General features: G+C 49.7%; 1 protein-coding gene across 5 annotated transcripts in view; it reads right to left on the bottom strand.

The window, feature by feature from the left end:
* CPEB1 (cytoplasmic polyadenylation element binding protein 1) overlaps positions 1 to 18,579 on the bottom strand; it is a 42,423-nt gene that overhangs the window by 11,620 nt on the left and 12,224 nt on the right. For 4 of the 5 annotated variants that reach the window (XM_040602231.1, XM_040602230.1, XM_040602232.1 and 1 more), the window contains one exon: positions 14,852 to 15,040. In XM_040602231.1, the coding sequence (XP_040458165.1) occupies positions 14,852 to 15,040 (189 nt within the window). Of the gene's footprint in view, positions 1 to 771; positions 863 to 14,851; positions 15,041 to 18,579 lie in introns of those variants that run through there. The other variant, XM_040602234.1, reaches the window with a different exon arrangement.

The following is an 18,579-nucleotide window of genomic DNA, read 5'->3' on the forward strand; positions in this document are numbered from 1 at the left end:
TCAAAAGGAGCAAGTCTCAGCAAGCTAAACGTGTCCCCAAACCAAATTAAAAGAGCAACACATTCAGAAATTGTTTTAATTATTCAAAGGCTGCAAAACAAGGCAACCTGCCCTGAAGCTTTCAGTTTTCAGCAAAGCAAGCTTGGGATCCACTTGACATCCTCCAGCCCCACCTGATCTCAACCAGCTAGAACCACAAAGTTAATAACCCAGATTTTCAGGGGCTCTTTGCAGAGGATAAGAAATCCAAAACACTGCCTAGGTGAGTAAAAAACCACCATCATGCTCGAGTGCATTACTGTCAAACACTAGTATTAACTCAGTGTCAGAAAACTGCTGAGCATGCCCAAAGCAAGATGCTGGGATATACCCATTCCAAGCTGCATTATCCAATGGCATACCTGCTGGGGAGCTAGCAGCTCCAGCTTCTCACTACAGGGAAAAGCCCCACAACACCAACAGAAACCCCAGACAGGTACAGGCGAGTCCTTTATTTGAAGCATCTACCTCAACCCAAGGCAGAGCTGGTCTGCAGGAGCCCTCAGCCACAGTTATAGCATCTGCCCACATTTGCTGAGCCTTACCCCTGCAGTTTTCCCCAGGCTCAGACTCATTTTGGCTACAGCACAGAACCATGAATTCACCCCTGACTGCACTTGGAAAGTGACCTCCTGCCCTCTGAATACTGTCAGGCTCTCCCTGACAGTAGCACTTGTGCTTACACCCAGCCCCACAGCCACAAAAGCAGCTCACTGGCCCAACAGTACTTACCCTGGGCAGAGCCTGGATGGCAGCAGCCCCAGCAGCAGCGGTGGGTAGCTGAGGGAAAGCTGCTGTAGACAGCTCGATCTGGGGAGGAGACTGCTCCCTCCTAGTCACAGCACAGAGCAGGGCAGAGCATCTCCCAGCCCAGGCAAACCGCACTATGCTGGTTTGCCGACTTCTCTGAAGCCACGTGATGTGTTTAAAAATACAGCCAGTGTATTGTTCAAGGGAGACAGCTGAATTTGTTAAACAGGCTCAAAAATCTGATTAGTCACTAAACAGTAGAAGAGTCAAAGCAAAGCAGCTGATCTCGTGGCCCAAGTCTCACTGCAGACAAATGCTCCAGCACTGACACCCTCCTTCTCAGCCATTGAGCACAGTGGGTTTGTAATGCCAGGCAGCAAGCAGCCCTGTGCTGACCCAGTACGCACAGCATTCCTAGAGACCTGGAGCAAGTGCCATGCAGACTGCTACCAGGCAATGCTGTCCTGCACCTCAGCTCCTGGTTATTGGGAACACAGGGCAAGAATGCTCTTTGGGATACATCAGCAAGGGTTCAGGGCCTTATCAGAAGCTCCCAAAGGCACTACAGGGTCCAGCTCCTCTGCCCCACTTATTTCACCCTCCTCTGCTACCACTCTGGCTTGTTACAGCCACTGCTTACACATTTGTTCCCAGGATTGCTTAGCTCTCACCGCACCTCAAAAAACCAGTAAGGCCAGTATGAGTGCATTCAAGTAGCAGAATTACTGGCCTTTAAAGGGTTCTACTGTCTGGGCACCCAAGTTTCAGCACCTACCAAACAAAATCTTGCTGGCTACAACTGACCCACTCCTAACCTCATGTCCTGGAAGTGCTGACATCCTGCTGTTAACACAGATGGATTTCATCCACTCCAGAAGCTTTGACAGGTCTGCACAGGCAGCGCTCCGTTACATGCTCTGTGGGCTATGCTGAGCTTGTGGGAGACCCCATGTCACGCCAGTGGGTCTGACTCAGCTTCACTTTGTACCTACAGTTACTCACAAAGACATCAGGAGGAAAAGCCATGAGCCACGCTCGGCCTTTCTTCCTTTACACTTGCTTAGCAATCAGGTTGTGTCCCCTGGAGCCAGCCTTTGCAGGTAGCCCAGGCAACACCAACGTAAAGTACAGGTCATGTTTCTCAGCCCCTCAAACCCAAAGGCATCCTGCTCTAACCCACTGAACCTCCTCCTGGGGGATGGGACACAAGAGCCTGATAAAGGTTGCTCACCTTAAAAAGAGCCCTCAAGTCATTGGGGCCACTCAAACCCACAGCTTTTCCAGGAAAGTTGGACTTGTCTCTCGCCTCAAACAGACAGCTTGCAGAAGAGAAAATAAAAACATTCCCAATGCACATGCAAGATGCATCAGAAGTTTCTGGTGTCAAAAGCATCCCTGAAGATCCCAAAGTGAACCAAACATCAGGTAACTACTCAGACTAAAGGAAAAAAACCTTAAGTGCGAACAACTACATATTTTTTACCTTTATGAGGGAAATTTTAACTCAAGGGTCACCATGATTCCCATCCATCTGCTCATACACAGTGGCTCTGCTGTCCAGAGCATAACAGTTTGTAGAGGGCTTCTGGAACTTTTCACGCCTCTGCTCAGAGCTGCAAGAGAGGCACATGCCAACACTCTTTTGCAGGGGACAGCAAAAAATGTAGCTTTTAATAGAAACTCAGCTCTGACTTTTGACTTGCTGCTGCAGCTTTAATGACTGGATTCAGAGCCAGCATGCTCCATCTTTGAGCATGTCAGCCAAACGCTGACAGATTTAAGAGCTCTGTGGAGCAGTCTTGATACCAGCATGGCACTCTTCCAGTTTGTAGGCACTCAGGTTGCTCTCTAGAGAGCAAGCATTTTATGAACCACTCCTCCTCAGTTGAGCTTTCCCTAGTAAATGCTATCAGCACAATGCTGTTGCAATATATCCTCTTAATTCTTGCATCATCCTGGAGGCCCTAAAGATACTGAGGGGAACACACACAAGAGTCTGGACCCATTGCACTCAAGGCAGACACTTCGCAGAAGTACCCAGCTACACTGAGCCCATGGTGGTGGTTTCACAGCTCAGCTGGTTTCGGCTCTTCAGGCCAACTCTGTCCTGTGGACTCCAAATTATCTTTTAAAATCCAGTTACCAACCACTGAGCTACCACATTCAGCATCAATTTACCTAGTCTCAAGCAGATCGCTCCATTAGCACAAGCTGCAATCCATAGCATGCACCTTACAAAAGACACCCCAACAGCAATACATCCAACCCAGTCAGTTTTAGATCAGTTTTTATTCTTCTGTGTGCTGAGTAGACTTGCAATTTAAGATTTTCAGCACCTGCCCAAGACCTTGAAGCATACCACTTTCTTCCCTGCATACTATAATTTGCAGCCATTTAAGAATTAGACCTTCCTGGTAGTTTTGACCAAGCCCATTTTATAAGAGATGGATGTAAAGATGAGCCCTAAGGAGCCATGCTTACTAATGGTGGCAGCTCAGGGAAGGGCTCTGAGTAAATAAGCCACTTTACCACCATGCTGATGACAAATGACACTTTAGTGCCTTGAATAAAACCTTAAGACAAGAGCAGCACTACACACAGACCATCCACTGAGTTTACTCCTGACAGCTGGAGTTGACAAAAAACTGTCACCATTAAGCTGTCCTCTTAACAAGTACTTTTGCTTTAGCTTGGGTCTGCAGGTGACCACCCAGCAGAGTAAGCAACTGTGCATTAGCAGAGCAGTGCTGATGCTCTTTGCTCCTTGGTGCATCAGTTTCAGCCAAGTTATTGAGAAACCAAGTCTGGTCCAAAGCAAAAAAAACCCGCCTCCCACCTTACAGGTGTTCATGTCCTTTTCCTCGAGTTCTCCCTCTCACCCCATAAGAACATCGGTGGAAGCTTCTCCATAGAGGAAAATAGCATTTGACATCAGGCGATGCACATCACAGCATCTTCACAAGCCTGAAGGCACATGTACCTGCATGCGTGCACACAGACTCCTGTTGAGCAGCACAGCGTGCCAGGCCCTGGATTCAGACACCACCAGCAATGTCTGGCACCTGCATGCTTGATGCACAGACAGTTCAACACTATTTGGCAGTGACATGGAGTGCTACAATGAGCACATGCACACACTTTTTGAAGTCATGCTCTGAAGATATGTTCCAGCCTTTAAAAGCTTGCTGTAGGGATAGAAAAAGTCTATTTAGAAGGGACCAGGACTTGTCTAAAGCAGGTCTACAATGCAGAGGCTTTCAGAGGGTCACTCTTCCTGGCTGCCACCACCAGCAAGGTTAGACAGAGACATTTCAATGTCCAGAGAGGAGATACCAGAAGCTTGCCTGCTGGGAGATTACTCAGCATAGGAAGGATGGCAGACTGTCAAGACCTCCCCTTCACCCGTCAACTGCTACGTGTGCTGAAAGTCTACCCTTCTGCCTTGATCTCCTTATGGAGGCAGGGGTGAAGAGATCAATAGGAGAGCTCTTACCAAGAGAAGCAGGGCAGAAGAGCTGGGTTTCAGTGCCACCATGCTTCTGCTTCCATTCAGTGACACCTGCCATGCCCAGAGGCTGAAGCTGTATGCATGTTTGGGGCAGGGCAGTGGAGGAGGGAAGCAGTGTGACCTAGGCCCTGGAGACTGAACACAGTGCAGTTTCTTTTGTCATTCATCAAATAAGCTTGTAAAGAAAAAAAAAAAAAAAGGCTGATGTCCTAAACAATAGCCTGCTGCAGTTCCAGAAAAACAGCTCGTCTGCAGTTTTTACCACCCAGCCAGACTCTGCCCTGGTGCGGTGGGAGCAGGCTGAATGTTTTAGTCAGCCAAAAAGAAGCACCTCCTACAGACACAAAGCAACTTTATGGCAAGAAAAACATTTGCATGTCTGAAAGGCAAATGGGCACCTTAACCATCTCCTACAGCTACAGTTACCATCTCAGCAGTGACACAGCCAGCCAACCTGCCAGAGTGAGTTTTCCCCTCTCCATCACACACAAGCACAGAGCCGCTTAAAACAGGACCCACTCATCACAGCGGAAGGGGTGATCAATACTCCAGGCTAATCTTAAGTGAACTTTTAGCACTTCACACCTGCAGCCATGGGACCTTGCGCTGCCTGCATGGAGCCAGCAAGGAACCAAGCCCAGCAGAAGCTGCAATGACAGATGTGGGGCTGCAGCACACAGTCCAGGAACAGGCTTTGCTTGGCACAGGGAAGGCAGACATTGGATTGCCCCCTCTATTCACTCTAACAGAGAGTTAGAAGGAACAGCAAAGCTCTTACAGGTGCACAAAGAATCAGGGAAAAGCTGCAGCAAGAGAAGTGGCAAAGGTTTCTTCCTCTTAAGTGGAACAGCCATGGGACAGGGCCCAGAGGTGGAAGGGAACTCTGTCTTTAGGCCTCAGAGCTTGTCCAAGCAGCACACCAGACATGGCCAGCTCAAATCCTCTCATCACTCCATTGGAGAAAGTCACTGCTGTTATGAGAAGAGCCACCTGAAGTCAAAGGCACACATCCTCTTCAGAGCTGTATGTCACAACAGAATTCTCAACCATCTTGAGCCAACTGTCATGAAAAGCAGCTCCCAGAACTGCAGATGTGATCAAACCAGCAGTAATCACCATCTACATAAGGATGGCACAGCCCTTTATTGTTTCTGAACTACAAAAGAACCACCTCTGCCCTGACAGATTCTTCATTTGGGGCAAAGAAGAACTGAGGATATTCAGGGAGCTATTTCTGGTTTGCTAAGAAGGGGGCAGGGGAATAAAAAAAGGCAGCATGATCCCACAGCTGAACCACAGAATTAGAGTTAGGACACCTGAGGTCTATTCTTGGTTCTGGCACCAAGATAGTAAGTCACTTCCCTAGCGTGCCCTGAAAAATGGAAACAGCAGTAGAACTCAGAACAGAGAAGCTTATTGCATTAACATTTGAGAGCACAAGTCGTCTTCCTGTGCCGAGAGTGGGACCTGGCTGACAACAAGCCTCACTGCTTCTTGAGGCAGTGAGTTTACTACTGTGTTTCTGGGAAGGGAAAACAGATGCCCAAGGTAAATAAAAAAAAAAAAAATCAGTAAAGACAGCTAAAACACGATTCAGGATTAAAAGTGTAAGCAGACTGCCACAACTGTATTCATCTTTAAAAAGATGAGAACATTGAAATACAGCAGGTTTTAACATATATCAGTCCCAGAGATATTTAAAAGCCAACATATTCAGGTCAAATTCTGCACAACAAGCTTCAGCTTTGCAAGCCTCAAGAACACACACTTCTATATTTAAGTACTAAATTCCTCTCAATTATCTGCTGCAATGTCCAGGGTGCAAACTCCACAGCATGTGTTACTTCATATGCTAACAAGGATGAGACTGACTCATTTTTACTACTCAGCTGCATCACAGTGTGTGGGGTGTCAAGTCCATCAGGATACTACCGCTAGCAGAAGGTATATTCTTTAGAGGGGGATCAGGCTGTTGGCCATACTGCTTTGGACAAGGCAGCAAGCTGCAGTAAAGAAAGAAACTAAAAAAAGACAGGCTTTAGCCCCAAATGCAATCTTATTTGAAAAACTGCACACAAGCCTCACTAAGGCATTCATTCAACTGGCATAAAGCCACCTTCTTCATCACTTGATTGGCACACCCAGCACCACCAGTGATGCCTGCAGGTTCCCAGCTACCTTCCAGGGGTCTACAAGCCTCAGGTAGAGAATCACAGCTTTAGAGGTTTATGCTTCACCTTCCCTCTGCACTCCTAGAGAGAAAACAAGCCAGAGGGGCAAGCAGGGAAGCTGGGCATTTCTCCATGGCCACCTGAAATGGATGGCAGCTGCTGCTGTGTCTGAGAGCAGCCTCCGAGCTGGCAGTAGCCTAGACATACCTGTGATTCAGCTGTTTTGTCAGCACCTAAGGGACTACACACAAGGCAAGTAAGCCCAGAGACATGGGTACAAGGTGCTGAGATGGAAGATGCAGCACTAGCTGGAGATACCCTGCTCAGCGCCCCTGCCCTCAGCCCACACCCTCTGGGAGACTGTCAATTCAGCCCCACAGCAGCACCATCTGTGCTGTGACAGCTCAAGGACCACGGCACTTTTCAGAAGCCGATCATTTCAGAGCCAGCTCAGTGCAGGTGCCCATTTAAACAGGCCTTGTTCTGGGAATACTGGGGCAGCCTATGAATTAGTTTATGTAGCCCCCTTGGGCTATGCTACTTTTGTGACCCTTCAGCAGATTTCTTATGTGCTTTGAGCCAGAAGTTGGACCACATAACCTCAAGTGGTCCCTTCCAACTTGAATTGCCCTACCACCCTAAAAAGACAGCCTGTCAAGAGCACTGTAGAAGGCCCAAGAGGTCATCTTCCAGCAGTCCCACATGCATTCATGGCATGAGAAGTCCATTAGACTAATTTCAGCTGTATAAACAGGCCACACACTCTACTGGCTCGCTGGCCTTGCCCCTAGTATCACCACAATGACAGATCATGCTGCAACACCACACTACACAGCCTGGTTATCAGGGCAGCATGCTGTACCCAGACACATCAGAGACACTCAGGTCTGAGGCAGGAGCAGATTCTGAACATTGGGCCTGTCCTACCAGATCTGGAGAAGGGGAGGAGCAGGCATCACCCCTACCTTCTGCAACAGGCAGCCCAAGCACCCTGGGAGAGCAGCACCAGAAATCATGCTGAAGTCCAGACAGTTCCTCTACCCAGCTTCAAGTGGAAGCACACAGAGCTGCATGTACTGTGGAGGTTGTAACAAAGGCACAGAGCCAAAACACATTTTCAGGGCCTCTTCTAGAAAGTTCCCATATTACTACTGATGAAGATGTAGCAGATAGTCTTTCACATCTGCTCTGCCCTGCAAACAAGCACCCCATCTGCTGCTTAGACATATAGCAGTACAAGAGCTGGAGAAAGAACTAGCTGCCCCATCTTTGACTGGCACAGTTCTGGGGATGACTCTTACCCCAGACCAGAGCTTGCACATTAAACCACCCTGCTACTACCTCTGACATCAATCACAATGAGAAAGACTAAGCCAGTAGATGCACAGGGCAGCTGAGAGCCACCAAACAGCAGCTCCAATGCTCTCCTCTGAAGGGAACATGCTTGTTAAGGCTTACTTCAAGAGCTAGCCAAGAGGCATGTGCTCTAGACTACAACCTGAGTCAAAAGCTTGTAAGCAAGCTCCACAAGCCAGATTTGTACACACCAGCATTGCCAGGCTGCTGAACACCAGTCAGCATGTCTATGAAGTGGCAGATCTGCCACTGCTGGAGTATTTTTATCATTGCATCGCCAACAGCTTTGAGCAGGATCAGATGCTTAAGAAGTCTGTGCCTTCCTTGCACCCACACTCGCCCATGATAACCTCCACAGAGCACGCAGGCAGCAGCAGGCAGCCCTCAGGGCTGCTCTAGAGGCCACAATACAACATCCTTCCCTGCCAGAAGTCAAGGGGAGGGTTTTGGGTGGTGTGTGCCTGCTCCCACAAGCAATCTCCAGCACAAGCCTGGAGGCTGCCCTGACCCACTTCAATTCTAGCTGGATACAAGCAGAAATGCTGGTTAGGTTCCTGCTCCAGTTACTTGCCTATTTGCACCTTCTACTACTCTACAGCATCAGCATAAATAAAAATAAATCTGTTTTGGAGAAGCTGCTCAAATGGAAGCTTTAAGAGGTGGATTAAGAGCAACTTCCATTAGAAACCAATTGCAAACTCAGTTCTGATACTTGTTTTACTTGTTTGATACATATTTTCTTCTGTTAAGAATGAGCAGTCTGCAGATATTAAGTGCTCCCTGCTTTCTACTCCACAGCATAGCTAGCTCCAGCCAGCAGTTGGGAAATCAGCCCATGGAGTGTGAGCAGCCCTTACTGAAACATGCTCAAGAAACAAGTGCCCATTAAGCATCCACACCAAGTACATCCACAGAAAAGCCCTAAGAGAGACAAGATGGCATGAGGCAAGCTTTTAGTAAGGCCATCTCAGGTGCTCCTGAAGTACAACCACCAAGCAGGAGATCGTGCAAGTCAAGCCAGCCCCCAGCCTTCCTCCCTGACAACATTGCTGCCATAGTTAACCTCCATACAGAAGGCACCACTACCATACCTGTGCTTCTACTACTAAGCTCTGAACAGTAGCCAGAAGGACTAGGGCTTAATGCACAGCTGCCAGGAAAGCTTGTCTTCCTTTCAAGGCAACAAAGGACACCAAGAACATTGTGAGCTCAGGATACCCCCACACCCAGTCTTTGGTTGCCCATTTGCCTGAATCAGGTGCAGGTCTGAGGCCAGCAAGAGGTGGTCTTGCCTCCCTGCTCCAGCATAAGCAGCCATACCATCAGCAGTATGAAGTAACCTTTCACCGAGTTGTCTAGGCAGACTTTGGCTTAAATCTGAGTGAATCTCATTCTGGGTGAAGTGCTCACTCTCTGGACCTGAAGCTCCCCTTTCACTACAGAGCAGAAAAAAATCCTTCTTGGACACTGGTGACCACCTGGAGTCACCCAGATGCTGAGCCCTCCTCCAACAGAATGAGGATCTGAAATCCTCCTCTAGCACAAGGATTTTCACACAGCCAAGCAGGAATATGCAAGAGCTGAAGGCACACCTAGGCAGCAACTGTCTTCTGAAGCCACTTGTCCAAAAGACAATAGGTTGATCAGCAGGGAGAAACCCTGACCTGCTGAGGGCCACAAGGGAGAGCTCTATGGAGCAGGTACTTAGCACCATGCTGCAGCACACATTAGCCTAGCAGCAAACTAAACAGCCAGGGAGAACAGCAAGTGATGTGGAGGACCCCCCTTGTCCAAGCCCTCTGCCCCTCTAGGGTCTTCCTCAAGCCCTGAAGCTGAACACTCAAACCAACAGCTTGAGGAAGGCCAGAAACCTGTGTTGTACTTGCCAGCAACAACCACCCTCAGACTGATTAGCAACTTTCACTTGGGAGTGTTTCCTCAGGTGCCTGCTACCACACACAGTATTTGAGGACAGTCTGAAAACAGACCATCCTGGGGGAGCAGCTTACAAATCCCTCCTGCTGTTGAGAGGAAAGGCTAGGAGCCCACAATAACTGTGCTTCCTTCTATGCAACAGGTCTTTTCTTTCGTCCTTCAGAGATAGGGTTTTGCCTTGAAGACTTGAGTGATTTGTACTCAGAGGCCTCAGCTATCTCTGCAGACAAAGCACAACAGATTGCCTGCAGTTCTAGCCTAGTAAATTTGAAGCAACTACAGATAATCAGCATGTTCAAGCTTATTGCAGCAAGAAGTTGGTGTGCTCTGGGAAGCAGGAGAACCAAGGGCTAGAAAGATTTTGTGTTGCTTCCCTACCACAGGCCACTTCTCCAGCACCAGAAAGGCTGGAGCTGTAACCTTGCAGACTAGGGAGTGAGACAGCAGCAGCCACCCTGGAGAGGGCATGGACAAGGCTGGAGCCGCAGTCTCAAGAGCAGATCCAAGGAAAAGCTCAGATCTGTTGCTGCACAAGCCATTTTAGGGTCACAGAAGTGGAGAGGCAGATACAGCAAGGTGGTCCCCCTGACATCAGGAAGAGCTCACCTGCTCAGACTGGGCTCATCTAGAGGTACCAACATCCTCTTCAGAAGAGCTGATCCCTCCAAAACCACCTTGCAGGTTAGCACTGCATACTTAGTATTAACAGACTGTTTTTCAGATGATTTCCCAGCAGGCAAGTCTGCTGTCCCACATAGGACAGGCTCCCGATGTAGGGCAGGACAGACCAGCCAGACCAAGCAGCTGGCACACAGGCTAAAAAACAGCCAGGGAGACCCAAAATCCACACATGGATCTGCTTGTGTACTGCTGTCACCTGTTCTCCAGGCAAAAACTGGATCAAGACCCCATTTGCTTGTGCTCCTTGAGGAATAGGACAGTGAAGGTAAAGGATACCATCAAGGGCAGTCCCAATTCACTTAACCCTTCCTTGCCTCTGCAGAGTCATGAACTCTAAGGTCTTAACACAAGCATCTACCTACTATGAGGCTACTTTAAATAAGGGGAAATGCTGCCTCAAAAAAACACAGCTAGGAATGGCAGGAGTGGAAGTGTTCAAGGCCAGTTTCCTGCAAAAGCCCCTCCCCAGGTCACAGAGCAGGTTCCTGGGACTTGCTTAAGTATTTCCAGCCTGACAGATCTAGTGGCAGCAGCAGATTTGAGATTCCTTTCCTGCTACGAGACAGCAGTTCAATCCTATGGCAAATAAATGCAGGCGGCTTAAGCCTGCAGCAGCTGCTGCCTCCCAGAGAGGCTCTCTCCAGACACCAGCTTCAGGAACTGGCAGCACATCTGGTATGCTCTCAAGGGCTAAGCACACATCCTCAGTGCGTTACAGAGCCAGGCCCAGAAGGAAAACTCATTACAAATAACCTTGCCTGGGTGCAAGGGGTTCAGCAGCCCTTCAAGAAGCAGGGACACAAGCAGGATCAGAGTGTACAAACCAGCCCTGCTGTTCTCCAGCCTCCTTCAGCACAGATCCAGCCAGCAGCAGGCACCTACCTGATGCCACTGCACCAAGCTACATGGTGACACTGCCCCTGGGAATGCAAGGTGACACCAGAAGGGTTTGCAGTCAAGGGTCCCTCCCAGGCTCAGAAATCTACACACTGGCAAGGACTACACAGACAGGAGAGGAGGTCCCAGCTCATCAGTACTTGAGCACAGGTACAGCAGGGGACCCCATTAGCAATATTTTTAGCTTGATTGTTAGATGGTTGTTCTGGGGATTTTTTTTTTTCCATTTCCACCCTTCCAGCCATCTCCCTATGGATCCGCACAGCTGAGTCACTGCTGGAACCTTCCAAATGCTTGGGCACCAGCAGCACAACAGCTTTGCTTGGCAGCGCCATCCCTTCCTTAGAGAAGAACCTAGAGACAGCCCAGCACCAAAGCAGCCTCACCTGCTCTCAGGACACCGTGATGAAGACCCCAGCTGCACCCTCCCAGGCCTCAGCACTGCACATCAGGAACCTCTGGACACAGCAGCACCCTGTCCACATCTTTCCTCTTTCTGTTACAGCACAGCTAGGCCTCCTGGCAGCACTGGCATCTGCTGACTCCTCAGATCCATACAGCTTTCAGACACTCCTCTGCCACCCAGAGAGGACTGTTTCACAGCCTGTCAGAAAACACTCCTGAACTACAAGATCTCCCCTGCTAAGAAGCTCCGCATTACCACTCCAGGGCCCTTATGAAAGAAGGAAAGATGAGGTTCTGCAGACATGAGAGGTTGCAGGCAGGCTGAAGCAGTACATCAGCTGCGCACAGCTATCAGCTCTTCTCACTTGTCCAGCCAGTGTACATCATCCCCACAGCTCTTTGAGCAGGAGTAACAGCAGCCCAGACCAGGGAGCACTCCTAGCCCAGCTGCCACACGCCCAAGAAGGGAGGGGTGGGACTGAAGAGGAGAATGTGGCCTCAGGACCATGACACCCCCAGCCATATAGCACTAGACCCTCTGCACAGCCTCTAAAGGCCAGAGGCTCCTCTGCAGAAACAGCACAGCTGCATTTGGGCTGGATTTACACCCCAGCCATCCCCCCTGCTTTGTGTACTGAGGAGAATGCCAGGAGCAAGAAGTGAGGAAACAGGCCTCTCCAGACAGTATTGGGTGCCATCTTCCAGCAGCTGTTAGCACAAGTTGTCACAAACACCCAATAGGAGCAGATCACCTGAGCCCAGGGCACTGCTTGAGGTTAGATCCTTTCTACAGCTCTTCCCAGGCCTCTGCGGCAGGCAGAAGCTCCAGCACGATGCACTGCAGTCAGCGGGGGCACCTGACACCAGATACACCCTCTGCAAACAGGGAGGTCACCAGAGCACCTTCAAATCAACTGAATCTTCCTCCCAAAACCACAAGCCCCTTAATTTGTGAAGGTGAACCTCCACCACTACCAGTGTCCACCCGGCCCCACCACCCAACCTGTGAGGTGCAAAGCCTACCACAGGCTTGTGTGAGCGCTACTTGCTTGCCTGCCAGAGCACTGCAGAGACATCCGTGCTCTGCCAAGGCAGCCTGGCAGGAAGCTGGCCAAGAGAGCGCTGGAGACTGCTACAGTGGATCAGGTGGGGCTGGGACATCCGCACAGAGCAGCCGCCTCTGTGTGACAGCCCTTGTTCTGCAGCACCACTGTGCACCAAGCTGCGGGTGTCATGGTTGTTAGCAGCAGGAGTATTCCGTATGGATGTTGCCTGCTTTAACTGTACTCTTTACATTAAGGATCCTGTAACAGGTTCAGTGCCCCATAGTCTGCCAACAACCATAAGGGGCTCAGTGCACAGCACAAGGCACCTGTTCAGCCCACTGCACACTAGTAACTTCCATTTCTCCCTCCTCCTTCAAGGTTTCACCTAGCAACAAAAGGATGACAGATACTGAGTGTGTGGTATTCCCTGGTTCATTAGGGGAAGCCCACAGGACCACGTGCTGGAGCACAGCAAGGCTTGGTAAAGCTACTGCAGCCTGACTGCAAGCATACCCCAAGTGCCTGTGCTAGGGCCTGCACACCAACTCTTGTGGAAATCAGATACAGAAACTCAAGCGAGCTGTGCTAAGGAAGCTGCCATTTCAATCTCTACTACCCCACAAGTGATTTTTTTAAATTTATTTTGTTTTACAATTCATGCAGCAACATTCAGGGCTGTGTCCCAGAAGCTCTTCCTATCCAGAGGGCAGCATCCCCTGGACATTAGAGGTGGTTGACAGCACCCCCTTGCCCCCACAAACACCTATATGGGCAAATCACACTGCCCAGCCCACCCCAGAAGCTATCTACATTCCTGTCAGCAACAACTTTACGCCTGGGGCCTCCTGTGTCACCCAAGTCTGTGCAGAGATGCACTACCCTTTCAACAAAGCAGCAGCATGCTGCTATAAAGGGATGAGTTTCTGTAGCAACCAGGCTGAACTTGTACAAACTCTGCCAAAGCACTAGATCTTTCCACGGACTGATACTTGAACGAACACACTACCATTTGTGAAACTGTTTTTTACAGCCCTCAAAGCCTAGGAAATTAACTCTTTCCTGTGTTTTACACCCCCCTGCTCTGTCATCAGGCCAGAGATGCATTAAGTTTGCACATGCAGCACTCCTTTCTCCTCCAGTGATTTTACAGAGAAGGCTGGTGCCTCTCGAAGAGTTAACTGAACCCTGCATCACTCCAGGCAAAGCACCCAGCACCCCAAAAACTCCCCATACAATCACAGCTTTAGAACCAAACCAGAGAGGATTGAGGGGGAAGGGCAAATCAGCCAGCAGCGTGTGGCTGCAAGCCCACACCCTGCAATCACATAGGTTTGTGCTGGACCAAAAGAGTTAAAACAAGAAGCCATTCCACTGCATCTCCTCCAGCCCACTGCTAGTCACAGACCACTATTTCTAGTCAAACGTGGGAGTGGAGAAGGATCCCTCCAAGTCTTCCACCCAGCCTGTGAGCTGCCAGTTGAAGTTGTTAGTCAGGTGCCAGCTGCACCTACCACACCCCACAGGCAGAGTTCAGCAGGCAACGCTGCCGCTGCCGTAGCACAGGAATGAGTGATGCTGCCTGGACTTTTACAGTTGGGCAGAGGGGTCCCTCTGCAAGCACACGCCCTGCCCCCACCTGCAGAGCTACCTGCCACCAGGGATTTTCTCAGGCTGCTGGAGCAAAGTTCAGCCTCACTCCTACCCAGCATGTTCAGCCTCCTGACACCACATCCCCCACCCACTCCCTCCAAATGCAGGGAGAGGATTTCTGCTCTCTCGGTGAGGTTGTTTCTCCACCAGCATTACAGCACCAAGCAAAAGATAAGCCTGGGCACTTCTTGTCTGCAGTGAACTAGAAGCAGAGCAGAGGGGGCTGTGGCACAGTCAGCCACAGCCTCCCCAACTCAACTACCACATTACACAAGCATTACGGGTTGAGAAGCTCCCATCAGTTAACTGCCAGCACCCTGTTACACAAGCAAATCACTCCACATTAGCTTTAAATTGGCCAAAAAAAATAAAAGGAATCCAACAACTGTTGCTGTGTGTGTCAGCAGACTCACCGGACTGTGTGCTGGTTTGTGCTGCAGCATCAGAGTCCTGGGTGCTCCAGGGTCTGTCCCACCCTGTCAGGTTGAGGGACTGCAGGCCAAGGCACAGATCGTTGGTGTCTGGGAGGCCATGGGAAGACTCTTGCGTGGACGTGGGGAAAAGCATCCTGCTTGCCACTGCTTCTTCACAGTCCTGGAAGTCTGCTCAGATTGAGAACAAACAGAAGCTTGAGAGTTCAGGGCTGCTTTTTTCTTTTTAAAGAAGGAGTTTTCCGAAGCGTTAAGCCCCGAGCCAGGTCTCGTGCTGCTCTGAAGCCACAGCTTCTGCAACTAGCAGTTGCACCCCAAAAGGAAGGGCTACCATATGTCCAGAAACCAGTCCCCCACCCCCCTCAGCCCCTCCACCTTCCTATCCCGTCTGCATTACTGACTGGGTCAGCATGTGACCAGGCTGCTGATGCTTACTGTGCTGACAGTGACGTCACTCAGCCATGCAAGAGAACTGCATCAGCTCTTACAAAATAAAGGTAAGAAGAAAGGATAAGATTTCCCCCAAAAGACAGCAGGCAGGAGGAGAGAGGTGCAGCTCCAGTAAATCAAGGGAGGCAGGCAGCACAAAAGCAGGGCTCCACAATACGGCACGGCAGACGACAGGCTTGAGGCAGCAATCCCCCCAGCAACGATGATAGCAGCAGCAGCGACAGAGCAGACAGTTTTAGTGCTACCCAGCTCTCCTGTCCCCGCCTCCCTCCACCCACAAAACCCAAAAAACACTTTAGTCCTGGACAGACTCCAGCTGCTGGCTCCAATTCAGAGCCCAATGCAAAGCTTCACAATTCTGCTAGCATAATCTATTTGGTTCAACTTGGCCACCGTGCCTCACTGACTCTGCATTGTTTACCACTGAGTAACAAGGATAACCTTCAAACCCCCCCACTACCCAGAGAGAAGCCCATTATCCCAGGTCCAGCCTAAGCAGGCACACCATGCTGGTGCAGGAAGAGGAGGACTGGCTGGAGCACAGGACCCATTTCACATCAGGAATTTTTCATGGCCTGTTTACCTTCCGCCTGCCTGGTCCCCCCGCTTCCCTTCCCAGCCCTCCCCTCCCCTGCAGGGTGTTCACAAGCCTACAGTACTGGAGACACCAGATTCTCACCTCTGTTTAAGCCTGTGCCAACAGCCTAAGGAAACACAGCAGGTTCATAGTCTAAGAATTCCAGTTTAATGTGGGGATCTGGGGGCTGTTGAAACCACAAGATGCTCAGCTGTGTTACCCAAAATCTGAGTCAGAGGGCATTTATAAGCCAGATACCAAGCAGCAGCAGCTGTCTCCTCCTCCTCCCCCTGCCCCCACACCCTCCCACTGTGCCATCAGATGTACACCTCACACACACCACTCCCGGCTCTTCAGCCAGGCACTGCAGTGACTCCAGCCTGTCACGTTATCCCTCATGTGCAGCCCCGGCCACCCCAGACAGCCTGACAGTGTTCCTGGCCTCCTCTTCCACATCCACATCCTGTGCCACTTGGTTGCCCGTGACCTAGCGAAGTCCAGGCAATGGCTGGTGGCACCCTACATGAGAAACAGGCTGCTGCAGCCACCAGAAGCAAGACACCACACCTTTGCCCCACGGTGATCTGGGAAGCACCAACATTCCCAGATGACAGCAAGGGGGCTGAAGCACTGCAGTCAAGATGAGAGCAGCTAGAGCTATACCTGCTGGCAGCATGCTGCCTTCACCCCTCCCAGCTGCAGCCTCCTCCACGGCACTTCATCAGAATAGCATCCACCAGGGTTGGGTGGTTTTTTTTCCTACTCCCCTAGTAGTACTAGTAAAAGCCATAGTACCAATTCAGTCACATTACTATCAAGCACCTGTAACATCAAATATTCCTCCAAAAGCATCATGCTGCATCTTCAGCACAGTATTTCACTGCATTAATTCTTCCGGCATAGTTTTCAGATTGCTTGTTTTGGACAGGCCCTAAAAACACTTATAATGCAGCTGTAGGGAGGAGAGGATACAGGCATATTGCTCAGACTACTCAGTTCCCACAGCAACCATGACTTGCCCATATGCATATGTAACATTTCTGTGTTTATGAAAATGCAGAAGTGCCACACTCTAGCCCAGACCCCTGGCAGTAGGAGGCTACCTTCCCTTTGGGGACCAGGATCTTGCTAGGCGTTATGCCATCTTCAAGATTAATTCCCTCCAAGTTTCATCTTCTAGGGAGCATGGACACAAACAGAACATTGACAGACAGCAGAACTTGTATCCCACCTGGATCCAAGATCTTGGATGAAACCCACCACTGAAGAAACAAGGAAAATAGGGAACAGATTTATCAGTTACAGGAAGCACTCACTTCACAGCATCCAGCCACATTTTGCCTGGTTATGTGCATTTTTCAGGAAATAAGCTGTTTTGCTTAATTGATCCCAATCAGATTCAAGTTCAAGAGATCTATGTTTCCCTCTGATGACTTCAATCTGTATTAAAGACAAGCTCCTGCAATTCAGTTACAGCTACTGAAGCACAGAGTCGTATTTGCTTAGATAACCAGCATTTTTTAATTAGGCCTTTTCCCACCTGAAGCAAACAGCCAGCACAAGCCTGCTTCCCCCTTTAACACTCCCAGCCACACTGAAAGACAGATAATGGTCATCAAGGAAAAACAGCAGCTTAACTAGAATTTAAACAGATTTCTGGAATAGTTTTTTTAAAATTCCAAGTCTGGAAATTTGTTACAAAGCAATCAGCTGTTGAAGGCAGACAAAAATAATAGGCTACTAGGGCAGGAAGAATTCATTTCCTACAAAAATTCAGTCTAGAGAGTCATAACCTCAAGTTATGAATAAGTAAATGTCTACCAAATATTAAACAATTTCACTTTGCAACCTGACAGTCCAGCCCAAATACTTCGTCACAGACTTTTCCAAGCCCCAAGAACCAGCATGAGTCTTTCCAACCTGGATTTTTCCCTGGAGTTGCCACTGGAAGCCAACCATCCTGGCAGAGGGAGCCACACTGTGCTGGGCTTGTGCCCGAGTGTTTAAGAGAGACTGAGCTCCCACCCCCTGAGCCGGTTAGGTTTGATTTCAACAGCATCATGAGAAGAAAGCCCACAGTGAAACATTCCTGTGCCAGTCTCTGAGCAGGCAGCTCTCCTGGATGACATCCTCCTGTCTATTCAGGAGATCCCTGGAGCCAGGACACAGCACAGACTGGACAACTTTCCATACTGCTTGGGCAAAAAAGCTGCGTTTTTCTGCCTTCAAGTGTTAGCACTGCATTTAAGACATTTCAAAGGCTTCTTAAAGACAAGCGTCTCCACACAGTTCAGTTCTTAACCTGCAGTTAAACCCTACCAGCCCAGACAGCTTACACAAGCTACAGCCCCAGCCACTTGTCCCCACCCCAGCACTCCATCCCCACTTACACCAGTTTAGGCAGATTAGTTTCCACACAGGAAGCTGGGCTGGGGAGCTGATCTGGTTAAAACCAAGCCACAGGGAGTTAGTTTTAAGCCTGGCTCATTCCCCTGATCTGGTATGCAGTGTGGCTGCATCAACCAGGCATTTGAAACAGGAAAATATTTAGAAAATTACAGCCTCAGCCTGCACAGAGGGGACGAGCAGGGACTGGCACCAGGAGCTGTGATCCACAGGCAGTTTGTGGCAGGTGGGTTAAGGTAGCATGGGGAGAACGAGTGTGATCCAGTCCCCATCCCAT

Source organism: Falco naumanni, chromosome 7 (genome assembly GCF_017639655.2).
Source record: "Falco naumanni isolate bFalNau1 chromosome 7, bFalNau1.pat, whole genome shotgun sequence".
Taxonomy (NCBI): Eukaryota; Metazoa; Chordata; class Aves; order Falconiformes; family Falconidae; genus Falco; species Falco naumanni.